The sequence below is a fragment of the Oncorhynchus clarkii genome, chromosome 4 (assembly GCF_045791955.1).
Source record: "Oncorhynchus clarkii lewisi isolate Uvic-CL-2024 chromosome 4, UVic_Ocla_1.0, whole genome shotgun sequence".
NCBI lineage: Eukaryota > Metazoa > Chordata > Actinopteri > Salmoniformes > Salmonidae > Oncorhynchus > Oncorhynchus clarkii.
The window spans coordinates 3,053,739-3,070,827 of NC_092150.1; the positions used below are offsets into that span (position 1 = coordinate 3,053,739).

General features: G+C 44.7%; 1 protein-coding gene across 1 annotated transcript in view; it reads left to right on the plus strand.

Moving 5' to 3' along the window:
- The window catches only part of LOC139407465 (IQ motif containing H), a 103,952-nt gene extending 90,466 nt beyond the window's left edge, over window positions 1–13,486 (plus strand). The window contains exons 22-25 of the mRNA XM_071151260.1: window positions 2,353–2,478; window positions 2,795–2,856; window positions 11,821–11,929; window positions 13,373–13,486. Coding sequence (XP_071007361.1) covers window positions 2,353–2,478; window positions 2,795–2,856; window positions 11,821–11,929; window positions 13,373–13,486 — 411 coding nt within the window. The remainder of the gene's footprint in view (window positions 1–2,352; window positions 2,479–2,794; window positions 2,857–11,820; window positions 11,930–13,372) is intronic.
- The last annotated feature ends 3,603 nt before the right edge of the window (window positions 13,487–17,089 follow it).

The following is a 17,089-nucleotide window of genomic DNA, read 5'->3' on the forward strand; positions in this document are numbered from 1 at the left end:
CCTTTAAAACCAAATAGGAATTATAATGCAATAATACAGCATCTGCCCACCAGGCTATATACTTCCTGTTTACCTCTTCCACAATCACCAGGCTATATACTTCCTGTTTACCTCTTCCACAATCACCAGGCTATATACTTCCTGTTTACCTCTTCCACAATCACCAGGCAAAATACTTCCTGTTTACCTCTTCCACAATCACCAGGCTATATACTTCCTGTTTACCTCTTAAACAATCACCAGGCTATACACTTCCTGTTTACCTCTTCCACAATCACCAGGCGAAATACTTCCTGTTTACCTCTTCCACAATCACCAGGCTATATACTTCCTGTTTACCTCTTCCACAATCACCAGGCTATACACTTCCTGTTTACCTCTTCCACAATCACCAGGCGAAATACTTCCTGTTTACCTCTTCCACAATCACCAGGCTATATACTTCCTGTTTACCTCTTCCACAATCACCAGGCGAAATACTTCCTGTTTACCTCTTCCACAATCACCAGGCGAAATACTTCCTGTTTACCACTTCCACAATCACCAGGCTATATACTTCCTGTTTACCTCTTCCACAATCACCAGGCGAAATACTTCCTGTTTACCTCTTCCACAATCACCAGGATATATACTTCCTATTTACCTCTTCCACAATCACCAGGATATATACTTCCTGTTTACCTCTTCCACAATCACCAGGATATATACTTCCTGTTTACCTCTTCCACAATCACCAGGATATATACTTCCTGTTTACCTCTTCCACAATCACCAGGATATATACTTCCTGTTTACCTCTTCCACAATCACCAGGCTATATACTTCCTGTTTACCTCTTCCACAATCACCAGGCTATATACTTCCTGTTTACCTCTTCCACAATCACCAGGATATATACTTCCTGTTTACCTCTTCCACAATCACCAGGCTATATACTTCCTGTTTACCTCTTCCACAATCACCAGGCGAAATACTTCCTGTTTACCTCTTCCACAATCACCAGGCAAAATACTTCCTGTTTACCTCTTCCACAATCACCAGGATATATACTTCCTGTTTACCTCTTCCACAATCACCAGGCTATACACTTCCTGTTTACCTCTTTCACAATCACCAGGCTATATACTTCCTGTTTACCTCTTCCACAATCACCAGGATATATACTTCCTGTTTACCTCTTCCACAATCACCAGGATATATACTTCCTGTTTACCTCTTCCACAATCACCAGGATATATACTTCCTGTTTACCTCTTCCACAATCACCAGGCTATATACTTCCTGTTTACCTCTTCCACAATCACCAGGATATATACTTCCTGTTTACCTCTTCCACAATCACCAGGATATATACTTCCTGTTTACCTCTTCCACAATCACCAGGATATATACTTCCTGTTTACCTCTTCCACAATCACCAGGCAAAATACTTCCTGTTTACCTCTTCCACAATCACCAGGATATATACTTCCTGTTTACCTCTTCCACAATCACCAGGCTATATACTTCCTGTTTACCTCTTCCACAATCACCAGGCGAAATACTTCCTGTTTACCTCTTCCACAATCACCAGGCAAAATACTTCCTGTTTACCTCTTCCACAATCACCAGGATATATACTTCCTGTTTACCTCTTCCACAATCACCAGGCTATACACTTCCTGTTTACCTCTTCCACAATCACCAGGCTATATACTTCCTGTTTACCTCTTCCACAATCACCAGGATATATACTTCCTGTTTACCTCTTCCACAATCACCAGGATATATACTTCCTGTTTACCTCTTCCACAATCACCAGGCGAAATACTTCCTGTTTACCTCTTCCACAATCACCAGGCGAAATACTTCCTGTTTACCTCTTCCACAATCACCAGGATATATACTTCCTGTTTACCTCTTCCACAATCACCAGGATATATACTTCCTGTTTACCTCTTCCACAATCACCAGGCGAAATACTTCCTGTTTACCTCTTCCACAATCACCAGGCTATATACTTCCTGTTTACCTCTTCCACAATCACCAGGATATATACTTCCTGTTTACCTCTTCCACAATCACCAGGATATATACTTCCTGTTTACCTCTTCCACAATCACCAGGATATATACTTCCTGTTTACCTCTTCCACAATCACCAGGATATATACTTCCTGTTTACCTCTTCCACAATCACCAGGCTATATACTTCCTGTTTTCTCTTTTAAACCTTTTTCAATGCAGGTCATTTCCCTTTTAAATGTTGCTATCTCTTTACATCTTCTGTCTCTGTGGCTTCATCTTCATTTCTTTGTTAATAATTGTGATAATGGTACAGTAGCACCAGTCGTGGTAATGGTTCTCTCTCCAGCTCCCAGCGGTGGCCAGTCGCTATGCTGTCCTGGGGAGCCGGCTGCTCCACACCAACCTGTCCATGGTGCACTATAGTGTCTTCTTCCAGATGTGCAAGGCTCAAGGCATCGGCTTCGACATCAAGGTACGGCCTCGTCTCTGTCCTACCCTGTCACTGACAAGTAACAATATAGTGTCGGTGTTTGTTTTTTTACGACGGCACCTGTGAACAAATTTTTTTTTTAAAGTAAAAAACAAAATTGTAGTTAACGTTTTAATGATAGGTTAGAAAAATGAATATGTCAAATCACATGTATTTATAAAGCCCTTCTTACATCAGCTGATATCTCAAAGTGCTGTACAGAAACCCAGACTAAACCCCCCCCCCAAAACAGCAAGCAATGCAGGTGTAGAAGCACGTTTGTTTAAATATACGCTGTGTATTACCGTCTGTGTTGTAGGAAAAACAAGGCACGGTCTTTGTTCTCCATGACAGCTGTGAGCGAAACAGTCTGGGGATGGTGTGAGTATCTTTCATATGAACACACTAAACACACACTAAACACACACTAAACACACACTAACACACACTAAACACACACTAAACACACACTAAACACACTAAACACACGCTAAACACACTAAACACACTAAACACACACTAAACACACACTAAACACACTAAACACACTGAACACACACTAACACACACTAAACACACACTAACACACACTAAACACACACTAAACACACACTAAACACACACTAAACACACACTAAACACACACTAAACACACACTAAACACACAAAAGGCCTTTTGGGTTCACTTTAACCTGTTCTGTTAAAATGAATGAGAGAGAACCGAGAGTTTTAACTGAATAGGAGAGTGCTGAAGACACACCGCATTCCTTCAAAGGATTAGCATGTCCCTTTTGGTCCGCATTCCTTCAAAGGATCAGCATGTCCCTTTTGGTCCGCATTCCTTCAAAGGATCAGCATGTCCCTTTTGGTCCGCATTCCTTCAAAGGATCAGCATGTCCCTTTTGGTCCGCATTCCTTCAAAGGATCAGCATGTCCCTTTTGGTCCGCATTCCTTCAAAGGATCAGCATGTCCCTTTTGGTCCGCATTCCTTCAAAGGATCAGCATGTCCCTTTTGGTCCGCATTCCTTCAAAGGATCAGCATGTCCCTTTTGGTCCGTATTCCTTCAAAGGATCAGCATGTCCCTTTTGGTCCGCATTCCTTCAAAGGATCAGCATGTCCCTTTTGGTCCGCATTCCTTCAAAGGATCAGCATGTCCCTTTTGGTCCGCATTCCTTCAAAGGATCAGCATGTCCCTTTTGGTCCGCATTCCTTCAAAGGATCAGCATGTCCCTTTTGGTCCGCATTCCTTCAAAGGATCAGCATGTCCCTTTTGGTCCGCATTCCTTCAAAGGATCAGCATGTCCCTTTTGGTCCGCATTCCTTCAAAGGATTAGCATGTCCCTTTTGGTCCGCATTCCTTCAAAGGATCAGCATGTCCCTTTTGGTTTAGTAAATCCTCAGCAGTTTGTATGGAATGGGGTTATTGAAGATACTGTAATCTAATCACACCAATCCTGTGGCTTACATGCTACTGCTGTCGAACTCTTTGTCTGTACACCACAATCTCTCCCCAACGACTGGGGATCAACTCAGCTGAAGTAGCTCATTTAGCTACGACACACACACACACACACACACACACACACACACACACACACACACACACACACACACACACCGCTGACGACCCAACAGTATCTGGTGACTGTAGGCAGGGATGGACTTGGTCTAAAAACGTCCCTGGAGTGGACTTGAACCCAAACCGGCCCACCACAACCGTCCCGCGGATACTCCCCCGCCCTCACCCAAGAAGGGTTCTACCTGGAACCAATCCCTAGAAATAGTATTGTTGGGAGATCTGGAGAGACCGGGCCAGTCAATTACTAATATACTAATACTCTTAGTAAAATGATTTATCTTCAACTATCAATCGGTGGATTCTATTCGATTAGATAGATTGAAATTGTACGTTAAACATCACAGCATAGTCGAAAGATATGTGTTGCATAGAAACCTGAAGTGGTAGATGGGATGGGCTGAGGGTGTCCAGCAGAGATAGATGGGATGGGCTGAGGGTGACCAGCAGAGATAGATGGAATGGGCTGAGGGTGACCAGCAGAGATAGATGGGATGGGCTGAGGGTGTCCAGCAGAGATATGTGGGATGGGCTAAGGGTATCCAGCAGAGATAGATGGAATGGGCTGAGGGTGACCAGCAGAGATAGATGGGATGGGCTGAGGGTGACCAGCAGAGATAGATGGGATGGGCTGAGGGTGACCAGCAGAGATAGATGGGATGGGCTGAGGGTGTCCAGCAGAGATATGTGGGATGGGCTAAGGGTATCCAGCAGAGATAGATGGAATGGGCTGAGGGTGACCAGCAGAGATAGATGGGATGGGCTGAGGGTGACCAGCAGAGATAGATGGGATGGGCTGAGGGTGACCAGCAGAGATAGATGGGATGGGCTGAGGGTGGCCAGCAGAGATAGATGGGATGGGCTGAGGGAAGCAGAGGGCTGGTATGTGGAATTGGAGACAAGTGGGAGTGGAGTTGCTGTGTGAGAGATAGAATGATGGTCAAAGATAAAAGTAAATAAATAAAAGCAAAATAAAACATAATAAAAAGTACATTTGAATGACTCTGAGGGGCAGTGTGTTTTGAGGGACAGTGTGTTTTGAGGGACAGTGTGTTTTGAGGGGCAGTGTGTTTTGAGGGACAGTGTGTTTTGAGGGGCAGTGTGTTTTGAGGGGCAGTGTGTTTTGAGGGACAGTGTGTTTTGAGGGACAGTGTGTTTTGAGGGGCAGTGTGTTTTGAGGGACAGTGTGTTTTGAGGGACAGTGTGTTTTGAGGGGCAGTGTGTTTTGAGGGGCAGTGTGTTTTGAGGGGCAGTGTGTTTTGAGGGACAGTGTGTTTTGAGGGACAGTGTGTTTTGAGGGGCAGTGTGTTTTGAGGGACAGTGTGTTTTGAGGGACAGTGTGTTTTGAGGGGCAGTGTGTTTTGAGGGACAGTGTGTTTTGAGGGACAGTGTGTTTTGAGGGACAGTGTGTTTTGAGGGGAAGTGTGTTTTGAGGGACAGTGTGTTTTGAGGGGCAGTGTGTTTTGAGGGGCAGTGTGTTTTGAGGGACAGTGTGTTTTGAGGGACAGTGTGTTTTGAGGGACAGTGTGTTTTTACAACTAATGTCGGTTTGCCTGAGGCTGATGCCGTGCAGGTGTTTGTACACATGCATATACACACACTCTCATTCAAATAAACACATGCAAGAACACACACATATACATGTAATAGTGCCAGACATGCACACAAACATATACAGTTGGCATTGCTGTTATGATCTCAGTTGTCCTTGATGTCCTTTGTTTTAAATGTTGTTGTTTTGCTGTTTTCTTCTGTCTTTTCCTTTTTTCTCTTCAGTTCCATTCTCTTGGTTGTTGGTGCATTGGGGGGTTCTTGGGGGTGGGGGTCCATTCTCTTGGTTGTTGGTGCATTGGGGGGTTCTTGGGGGTGGGGTTCATTCTCTTGGTTGTTGGTGCATTGGGGGGTTCTTGGGGGTGGGGTTCATTATCTTGGTTGTTGGTACATTGGGGGGTTCTTGGGGGTAGGTTTCATTCTCTTGGTTGTTGGTGCATTGGGGGGTTCTTGGGGGTGGGGTTCATTCTCTTGGTTGTTGGTGCATTGGGGGGTTCTTGGGGGTGGGGGTTCATTCTCTTGGTTGTTGGTGCATTGGGGGGTTCTTGGGGGTGGGGGTTCATTCTCTTGGTTGTTGGTACATTGGGGGGTTCTTGGGGGTGGGGGTTCATTCTCTTGGTTGTTGGTGCATTGGGGGGTTCTTGGGGGTGGGGTTCATTCTCTTGGTTGTTGGTGCATTGGGGGGTTCTTGGGGGTGGGGTTCATTCTCTTGGTTGTTGGTGCATTGGGGGGTTCTTGGGGGTGGGGTTCATTCTCTTGGTTGTTGGTGCATTGGGGGGTTCTTGGGGATGGGGGTCCATTCTCTTGGTTGTTGGTGCATTGGGGGGTTCTTGGGGGTGGGGGTCCATTCTCTTGGTTGTTGGTGCATTGGGGGGTTCTTGGGGGTGGGGTTCATTCTCTTGGTTGTTGGTGCATTGGGGGGTTCTTGGGGGTGGGGTTCATTCTCTTGGTTGTTGGTGCATTGGGGGGTTCTTGGGGGTGGGGGTTCATTCTCTTGGTTGTTGGTGCATTGGGGGGTTGTTGGGGGTGGGGAATATAATTAATTGTATTTTTCACATTTGGGAGGGGTCTCGAATGGTTGAGGGACAGCTATTGGGGAACTGTGGGGGGATCTTGGAGGGTTCGGGTTCACGTTTTTTGGCCTGGTGGGAGATCTGTCAACAGGCCCTTGAGCAGGACAATGACCCTGGATGCTTCTGTGTGTCGCTCTGAATGTGAGTCTGTTGGATGCCTGGTATGATGTAGTCGTTGAGGGGTTTCACTGCAAGTATATTATATGTTTCGGATATTCAATAAATACATTTTTTTTTTATTTTTTTTTACGGTTCTCCTACAGGTACAGAGAACACTTTTGGAGTATAGCGACAGTATGGAATTCACAACTAAATGTTTGCCAGCTAGATACAGTGTCTTATTATTTAATGGTCTTAAATGTGCTATATGCTCTGCAGTTGTACATTGGTTAGCTAACTCAGTAGCTAGTTATCTATCTAGATAAGTGGTTAGCTTCTTGCAAAATCAAGCTCCTCTTGATAACAGCAGAGAATACCCTCCTGGCTATCATTTGTTTTGTGCGTGCAGCAAGCTGTGAGTTACTTTTATAACTGTCCTGCAAGAGCTCGTTAGCATTTAGCTAGCATTCGCTATGAGATTATACATGTACTTGTTAGCATTGCTAACAATCGAATTACAGAGGCTCAGTGGGGTTACAAAATAGCGCCCCTTGTGTTCAGTGCCGGTATTACCGTTTCCCAAGGATGGCACAAGGTCGGTTTGAAGGTATGACTAGCCCTCACCCACCTGGACAAAAGGAATACCAATGTGAGAATGCTGTTCATTAACTATAGCTCAGTGTTCAACACCATAGTGCCCTCAAAGCTCATCACTAAGCTAAGGACCCTGGGATTAAACACCTCCCTCTGCAACTGGATCCTGGACTTCCTGACTGGCCGCCCCCAGGTGGTAAGGGTAGTCAACAACACAACTTCAACAAGCATTTCTCAACGGCTGGCCATGCCTTCCTCCTGGCTACTCCAACCTCGGCCAACAGCTTCACCCCCCCTGCAGCTACTCGCCCAAGCCTCCCCAGCTTCTCCTTTACCCAAATCCAGATAGCAGATGTTCTGAAAGAGCTGCAAAACCCGGACCCGTACAAATCAGCTGGGCTTGACAATCTGGACCCTCTATTTCTGAAACTATCCGCCGCCATTGTCGCAACCCCTATTACTAGCCTGTTCAACCTCTCTTTCATATCTTTTGAGATCCCCAAGGACTAGAAAGCTGCCGCGGTCATTCCCCTCTTCAAAGGGGGGGGACACCCTGGACCCAAACTGTTACAGACCTATATCCATCCTGCCCTGCCTATCGAAGGTCTTCGAAAGCCAAGTCAACAAACAGATCACTGACCATCTCGAATCCCACCGTACCTTCTCCGCTGTGCAATCTGGTTTCCGAGCCGGTCACGGGTGATCCTCAGCCACGCTAAAGGTACTAAATGATATCATAACCGCCATCGATAAAAGACAGTACTGTGCAGCCGTCTTCATCGACCTGGCCAAGGCTTTCGACTCTGTCAATCACTATATTCTTATCGGCAGACACAGTAGCCTCGGTTTTTCTAATGACTGCCTTGCCTGGTTCTCCAACTACTTTGCAGACAGATTTCAGTGTGTCATCTCGGAGGGCATGTTGTCCGGTCCTCTGTCCTCTGTATGGTGGTGCCTCAGGGTTAAATTCTCGGGCCGACTCCTTTCTCTGTATATATCAATGATGTTTCTCATGCTGCGGGCGATTCCCTGATCCACCTCTACGCAGATGACACCATTCTGTATACTTCTGGCCCTTCCTTGGACACTGTGCTATCTAACCTCCAAACGAGCTTCAATGCCATACAACACTCCTTCCGTGGCCTCCAACTGCTCTTAAACACTAGTAAGACCAAATGCATGCTTTTCAACCGTTCGCTGCCTGCACCCTGGATGGTTCCGACCTAGAATATGTGGACATCTATAAGTACCTAGGTGTCTGGCTAGACTGTAAACTCTCCTTCCAGATTCATGTCAAACATCTCCAATCCAAAATCAAATCTAGAATCGTCTTTCTATTTCGCAACAAAGCCTCCTTCACTTACGCCGCCAAACTTCCCCTAGTAAAACTGACTATCCTACTGATCCTCAACTTCGGCGATGTCATCTACAAAATGGCTTCCAATACTCTACTCAGCAAACTGGATGCAGTTTATCACGGTGCCATCCGCTTTGTTACTAAAGCACCTCATACCACCCACCACTGCGACCTGTATGCTCTAGTCGGCTGGCCCTCGCTACATATTCTTTGCCAGACCCACTGGCTCCAGGTCATCTACAAGTCCATGCTAGGTAAAGCTCCGCCTTATCTCAGTTCACTAGTCACGATGGCAACACCCATCCGTAGCACGCGCTCCAGCAGGTGTATCTCACTGATCATCCCTAAAGCCAACACCTCATTTGGCCGCCTTTCCTTCCAGTTCTCTGCTGCCTGTGACTGGAACGAATTGCAAAAATCGCTGAAGTTGGAGACTTTTATCTCCCTCACCAACTTCAAACATCTGCTATCTGAGCAGCTAACCGATCGCTGCAGCAGTACATAGTCCATCGGTAAATAGCCCACCCAATTTCACCTACCTCATCCCCATACTGTTTTTATTTATTTACTTTTCTGCTCTTTTGCACACCAATATCTCTACCTGCACATGACCATCTGATCATTTATCACTCCAGTGTTAATCTGTTAAATTGTAATTATTCGCCTACCTCCTCATGCCTTTTGCACACATTGTATATAGACTCTTTTTTTTCCTACTGTGTTATTGACTTGTTTATTGTTTACTCCATGTGTAACTCTGTGTTGTTGTCTGTTCACACTGCTATGCTTTATCTTGGCCAGGTCGCACTTGTAAATGAGAACTTGTTCTCAACTAGCCTACCTGGTTAAATAAAGGTGAAATAATAAATAAATAAATAAATAACAAATCTGCCACGCTGATCCTCAACACTGGGGCTGCTCAAGGGTGTGTGCCCCCCTCCTGTACTCCCTGTTCACACATGACTGCACAGCCAGGCACGACTCCAACACCATCATTAAGTTTGCTGATGACACAACAGTGGTAGTAGGCCTGATCACCGACAACGATGAGACAGCCTATAGGGAGGAGGTCAGAGAACTGGCAGTGTGGTGTCAGGACAACAACCTCTCCATCAACGTCAGGAAGACAAAGGAAATTATTGGGGACTACAGGAAACGGAGGGCCGAGCCACTCCCCCATTCACATAGACGAGGCTGTTGTGGAGCGGGTCGAGAGCTTCAAGTTCCTTGGTGTCCACATTACCAACAACCTAACAAACACACCCAACACGGTTGTGAAGAGGGCACGACAACGCCTCATCCCCCTCAGGAGACTGAAAATATTTGGCATGGGTCCCAGATCCTCAATATATGTTCTACAGCTGCACCATCGAGAGCCTGACGGGTCGCATCAGACTGCTGAACACTTGAACAGGACTGACCACCTGCACTCAACTTACTCACAGACACACACACACACACACACACACACACACACACACACACACACACACACACACACACACACACACACACACATCAAAAATGCTGTTACCAGACTCTTATTATGATTGCTAAATATTGCTCAGTTTATACACTTTTATTTTTTTATTTTAATTATTTTAATTTCACCTTTATTTAACCAGGTAGGCCAGTTGAGAACACCTTTATTTAACCAGGTAGGCCAGTTGAGAACACCTTTATTTAACCAGGTAGGCCAGTTGAGAACACCTTTATTTAAACAGGTAGGCCAGTTGAGAACACCTTTATTTAACCAGGTAGGCCAGTTGAGAACACCTTTATTTAACCAGGTAGGCCAGTTGAGAGCACCTTTATTTAACCAGGTAGGCCAGTTGAGAACACCTTTATTTAACCAGGTAGGCTAGTTGAGAACACCTTTTTTTAACCAGGTAGGCCAGTTGAGAACACCTTTTTTTAGCCAGGTAGACCAGTTGAGAACACATTTATTTAACCAGGTAGGCCAGTTGAGAACAAGTTACCATTTACAACTGCGACCTGGCCAAGATAAAGCACAGCAGTGTGACACAAACAACAACAACATAGTTACACATGGAATAAACAAAACATACAGTCAATAATACTTACCCCCCCTCCCCCTCCCAATCCCTCCTTCTCCAAAACCAAAATGTACATAAATGTCTTCCTGTATTATACTGCTGATAAAAAATGTTTCTTCGATTCTGCTGAGACGTTTACTTTACGTTGGTAATCTTTTCTTATATGAGTTCTTATTGTTGTTGTATTGTCCAGAAGGAATCTGCCGCTAAGCATTTCGTTGGACAGTGTCTACCATGTGTATCCCAACATACATACGACTAATACAACTTGAAAACAGTGTCTACCATGTGTATCCCAACATACATACGACTAATACAACTTGAAAACAGTGTCTACCATGTGTATCCCAACATACATACGACTAATACAACTTGAAAACAGTGTACCATGTGTATCCCAACATACATACGACTAATACAACTTGAAAACAGTGTCTACCATGTGTATCCCAACATACATACGACTAATACAACTTGAAAACAGTGTCTACCATGTGTATCCCAACATACATACGACTAATACAACTTGAAAACAGTGTCTACCATGTGTATCCCAACATACATACGACTAATACAACTTGAAAACAGTGTCTACCATGTGTATCCCAACATACATACGACTAATACAACTTGAAAACAGTGTCTACCATGTGTATCCCAACATACATACGACTAATACAACTTGAAAACAGTGTCTACCATGTGTATCCCAACATACATACGACTAATACAACTTGAAAACAGTGTCTACCATGTGTATCCCAACATACATACGACTAATACAACTTGAAAACAGTGTCTACCATGTGTATCCCAACATACATACGACTAATACAACTTGAAAACAGTGTCTACCATGTGTATCCCAACATACATACGACTAATACAACTTGAAAACAGTGTCTACCATGTGTATCCCAACATACACATACGACTAATACAACTTGAAAACGACAAGCCGAACGCGGTGATTGGTGTGATTGTCCGCGCTGGCGATCGTTAGTGAAGTGGGTTTTGTCCATTGTGTCGTTAACAGAACCGTCGGTGACGACCTCCAGGGAGCCCTGATGACCTTCGCTCGTAACCTGTCCGTCATCCATCAGGAGATATCAGCTCCCAACATGCAGGGAGAGACTAACTTTAAGGTACACTGTTAAATGAGCTATAACAACCTCACAGATAAGTTTGCAGCTGACATGTGATATCAGCTCCCAACATGCAGGGAGAGACTAACTTTAAGGTGCACTGTTAAATGAGCTGTAACAACCTCACAGTTTACAGCCGACGTGTGATATCAGCTCCCAACATGCAGGGAGAGACTAACTTTAAGGTGCACTGTTAAATGAGCTGCAACAACCTCACAGTTTGCAGCCGACGTGTGATATTAGCGCCGTATTGTGACTTGATGAACAATTTATTAGTGGTTCAGGAAGTGCATTGCAGAACTTATTCAATGCTTTTCAATAAGGAACATGTGGAATTGGAATGTTGCTTTACTTTCTGAACTGACTGGAATTGGAATGTTGCTTTACTTTCTGAACTGACTGGAATTGGAATGTTGCTTTACTTTCTGAACTGACTGGAATTGGAATGTTGCTTTACTTTCTGAACTGACTGGAATTGGAATGTTGCTTTACTTTCTGAACTGACTGGAATTGGAATGTTGCTTTACTTTCTGAACTGACTGGAATTGGAATGTTGCTTTACTTTCTGAACTGACTGGAATTGGAATGTTGCTTTACTTTCTGAACTGACTGGAATTGGAATGTTGCTTTACTCTCTGAACTGACTGGAATTGAAATGTTGCTTTACTTTCTGAACTGACTGGAATTGGAATGTTGCTTTACTTTCTGAACTGACTGGAATTGGAATGTTGCTTTACTTTCTGAACTGACTGGAATTGGAATGTTGCTTTACTTTCTGAACTGGCTGGAATTGGAATGTTGCTTTACTTTCTGAACTGGCTGGAATTGGAATGTTGCTTTACTTTCTGAACTGACTGGAATTGGAATGTTGCTTTACTTTCTGAACTGACTGGAATTGGAATGTTGCTTTACTTTCTGAACTGACTGGAATTGGAATGTTGCTTTACTTTCTGAACTGACTGGAATTGGAATGTTGCTTTACTTTCTGAACTGACTGGAATTGGAATGTTGCTTTACTCTCTGAACTGACTGGAATTGAAATGTTGCTTTACTTTCTGAACTGACTGGAATTGGAATGTTGCTTTACTTTCTGAACTGACTGGAATTGGAATGTTGCTTTACTTTCTGAACTGACTGGAATTGGAATGTTGCTTTACTTTCTGAACTGGCTGGAATTGGAATGTTGCTTTACTTTCTGAACTGGCTGGAATTGGAATGTTGCTTTACTTTCTGAACTGACTGGAATTGGAATGTTGCTTTACTTTCTGAACTGACTGGAATTGGAATGTTGCTTTACTTTCTGAACTGACTGGAATTGGAATGTTGCTTTACTTTCTGAACTGACTGGAATTGAAATGGACCCCTGAGTTGTGAGCGTCTACAGTTGTAGACAGCGTGTTTGTTCGTGAACTGTAAAGCCTGTTCCTTTGTGTTTACCTGCAGGACCTGATTAGAGACATAGAAGAGGTTTTGGGAATGACCGTCCAGAATAAAGCCCAGGTGACCGAGGAAGAAGAGAAGACTGCTGCTGTCGCTGTCCGGACTAAACTGGACTGACCCCCCCCCCTCCCCTCCCACACACACACACTACTAGGATGACTTAGTCACTTTAACGGAAGAAATGCGACCGTTTTGATCAGATCAATGCCAATTATTCCACCTGATCATTTCAAACCCTATTATCTATTTCTATATGTATTTCATAGAGTTTATCATACTTACTAGGGACAAATACATTATTATATCCTTGGACAGCTGTGAACTCTGTTATTGTGTGATTGTTCGAACTGTAACCTAAACACAATCAGGGAACAAGTTGTATTTAGAGCTAAAAACATTTTTAAAAATTCTTTATTATAGATTCAAATATGCATTTAATGTAGAGAGTCATTTATCAAAAAACTGACCTTAGAAACAGAAATAGCAGCAGAAGTTGAATGTTGAACACCTATCCATTAAACATGTTGGATTACATCGTGAAAAACAGTTTGACTGCAGGATTTATCATTCAGCGTTGGTTACAAAAAAGCCGTCGGTCTGATCGAGGCGTTAGGAGGAGGGTCAGAGGATCCCGGATAGGTTAGCACCTTGAGTTGAAAGTTGATCGACAAAAAACACAAGGTTTCCAAACTCTGACAGAACGGACACGAGACTCTATCGAGCAGCGATGTCTTTCTCTTCAGAGGAGACCGTTGGCCAAGTACGATAATACACAGACTTGTTAGGCTCATTTTCCTGTGTTGACAAGCTAGCTTGCTAACTAGCGCTAGCTTGGTGGGCCTAATATTATGCAGGTGCCATAAGCTAGCTAGCTAGTTAATAGCTGTGATCCATAGCGTGACAGAAGTACCCCGGTGTATACACCACATCTTCCTCAAAGTTGCCCTGTTTCCGATACACCACATCTTCCTCAAAGTTGCCCTGTTTCCGATACACCACATCTTCCTCAAAGTTGCCCTGTTTCCGATACACCACATCTTCCTCAAAGTTGCCCTGTTTCCGATACACCACATCTCCCTCAAAGTTGTCCTGTTTCCGATACACCACATCTTCCTCAAAGTTGCCCTGTTTCCGATACACCACATCTTCCTCAAAGTTGTCCTGTTTCCGATACACCACATCTTCCTCAAAGTTTCCCTGTTTCCGATACACCACATCTTCCTCAAAGTTGCCCTGTTTCCGATACACCACATCTTCCTCAAAGTTGTCTTGTTTCCGATACACCACATCTTCCTCAAAGTTTCCCTGTTTCCGATACACCACATCTTCCTCAAAGTTTCCCTGTTTCCGAAACACCACATCTTCCTCAAAGTTGCCCTGTTTCCGATACACCACATCTTCCTCAAAGTTGCCCTGTTTCCGATACACCACATCGTCCTCTAAGTTTCCCTGTTTCCGATACACCACATCTTCCCCAAAGTTGTCCTGTTTCCGATACACCACATCTTCCTCAAAGTTTCCCTGTTTCCGATACACCACATCTTCCTCAAAGTTGCCCTGTTTCCGATACACCACATCTTCCTCAAAGTTACCCTGTTTCCGATACACCACATCTTCCTCAAAGTTTCCCTGTTGCCCCGAGGCACAATGGAAGAAAGGACAGGCTGCTTCCTGCAGCAACGCCTTCAACCAACGACCAGTTTTGGACGGTTCAACTTCACTGGGCGATACAGGGAGCCAACTACCAGATGCTGAGGACGGGCTGCTTCCCCTTTATCAAGTAACAAAGCACAGCCACAGAACCTGGGCTTTAAAGACAAGTTCTTCAGCGTATTTAAAGTTATCAATTTAGGTCAGTGAGAAAAAGCCAAGGGGGGACTGGTGACCTCAGCATACAGTTGATGTCTGAAGTTTACATACACCTTTCCCCAAATACATTTAAACTCAGTTTTTCACAATTCCTGACATTTAATCCTAGTAAAAATTCCCTGTTTTAGGTCAGTTAGGATCACCCCTTTATTTTAAAAATGTGAAATGTCAGAATAATAGTAGAGAGAATGATTTATTTCAGCTTGTATTTCTTTCATCACATTCCCAGTGGGTCAGAAGTTTGGGGAGAGGAGCGTCTAGACACTGCAGGGGAGAGGAGCGTCTAGTCGCTGCAGGGGAGAGGAGCATCTAGTCGCTGCAGGGGAGAGGAGCGTCTAATCACTGCAGGGGAGAGGAGAGGAGCATCTAGTCACTGCAGGGGAGAGGAGCGTCTAGTCACTGCAGGGGAGAGGAGCGTCTAGTCACTGCAGGGGAGAGGAGCGTCTAGTCACTGCAGGACAGGGGAGAGGAGCGTGTAGTCACTGCAGGACAGGAGAGGAGCGTGTAGTCACTGCAGGACAGAGGAGAGGAGCGTGTAGTCACTGCAGGACAGAGGAGAGGAGCGTGTAGTCACTGCAGGACAGAGGAGAGGAGTGTGTAGTCACTGCAGGGGAGAGGAGAGGAGCGTGCAGTCACTGCAGGACAGAGGAGAGGAGTGTGTAGTCACTGCAGGACAGAGGAGAGGAGCGTGTAGTCACTGCAGGACAGAGGAGAGGAGTGTGTAGTCACTGCAGGGGAGAGGAGAGGAGCGTGCAGTCACTGCAGGACAGAGGAGAGGAGTGTGTAGTCACTGCAGGGGAGAGGAGAGGAGCGTGTAGTCACTGCAGGACAGAGGAGAGGAGTGTGTAGTCACTGCAGGACAGAGGAGAGGAGTGTGTAGTCACTGCAGGGGAGAGGAGAGGAGCGTGTAGTCATTGCAGGACAGAGGAGAGGAGTGTGTAGTCACTGCAGGACAGAGGAGAGGAGTGTGTAGTCACTGCAGGGGAGAGGAGAGGAGCGTGTAGTCACTGCAGGACAGAGGAGAGGAGCGTGTAGTCACTGCAATCTCAGTAAGACCAAAATAATGGTGTTCCAAAAAGGTCCATTTGCCAGGACCACAAATACAAATTCAATCTAGACACCGTTGCCCTAGAGCACACAAAAAACTATACATACCTCGGCCTAAACATCAGCGCCACAGGTAACTTCCACAAAGCTGTGAATGAGCTGAGAGACAAGGCAAGAAGGGCATTCTATGCCATCAAAAGGCACATAAAATTCAACATACCAATTAGGATTTGGCTAAAAATACTTGAATCAGTCATAGAGCCCATTGCCCTTTATGGTTGTGAGGTCTGGGGTCCGCTCACCAACCAAGATTTCATAAAATGGGACAAACACCAAATTGAGACTCTGCTTGCCGAATTCTGCAAAAATATCCTCCGTGTACAACGTAAAACACCAAATAATGCATGCAGAGCAGAATTAGGCCGATACCCACTAATTATCAAAATCCAGAAAAGAGCCGTTAAATTCTATAACCACCTAAAAGGAAGCGATTCCCAAACCTTCCATAACAAAGCCATCACCTGGAGAACAGTCCCCTAAGCAAGCTGGTCCTTCACAAACAGAACCTTTATTTACCTAGGCAAGTCAGTTAATTAAGAACATACTCTTATTTTCAATGACGGGCCTAGGAACAGTGGATTAACTAAGTACATTTTATTTTACCTTATCAGCTCGGGGATTCCTTTCGGTTACTGGTCCAACGCTTTAACCACTAGGCTACCTGACACCCCAAGAGCCCCAGGACAGCAGCACAATTAGACCCAACCAAATCATGAGGAAACAAAAAGATAATTACTTAACACA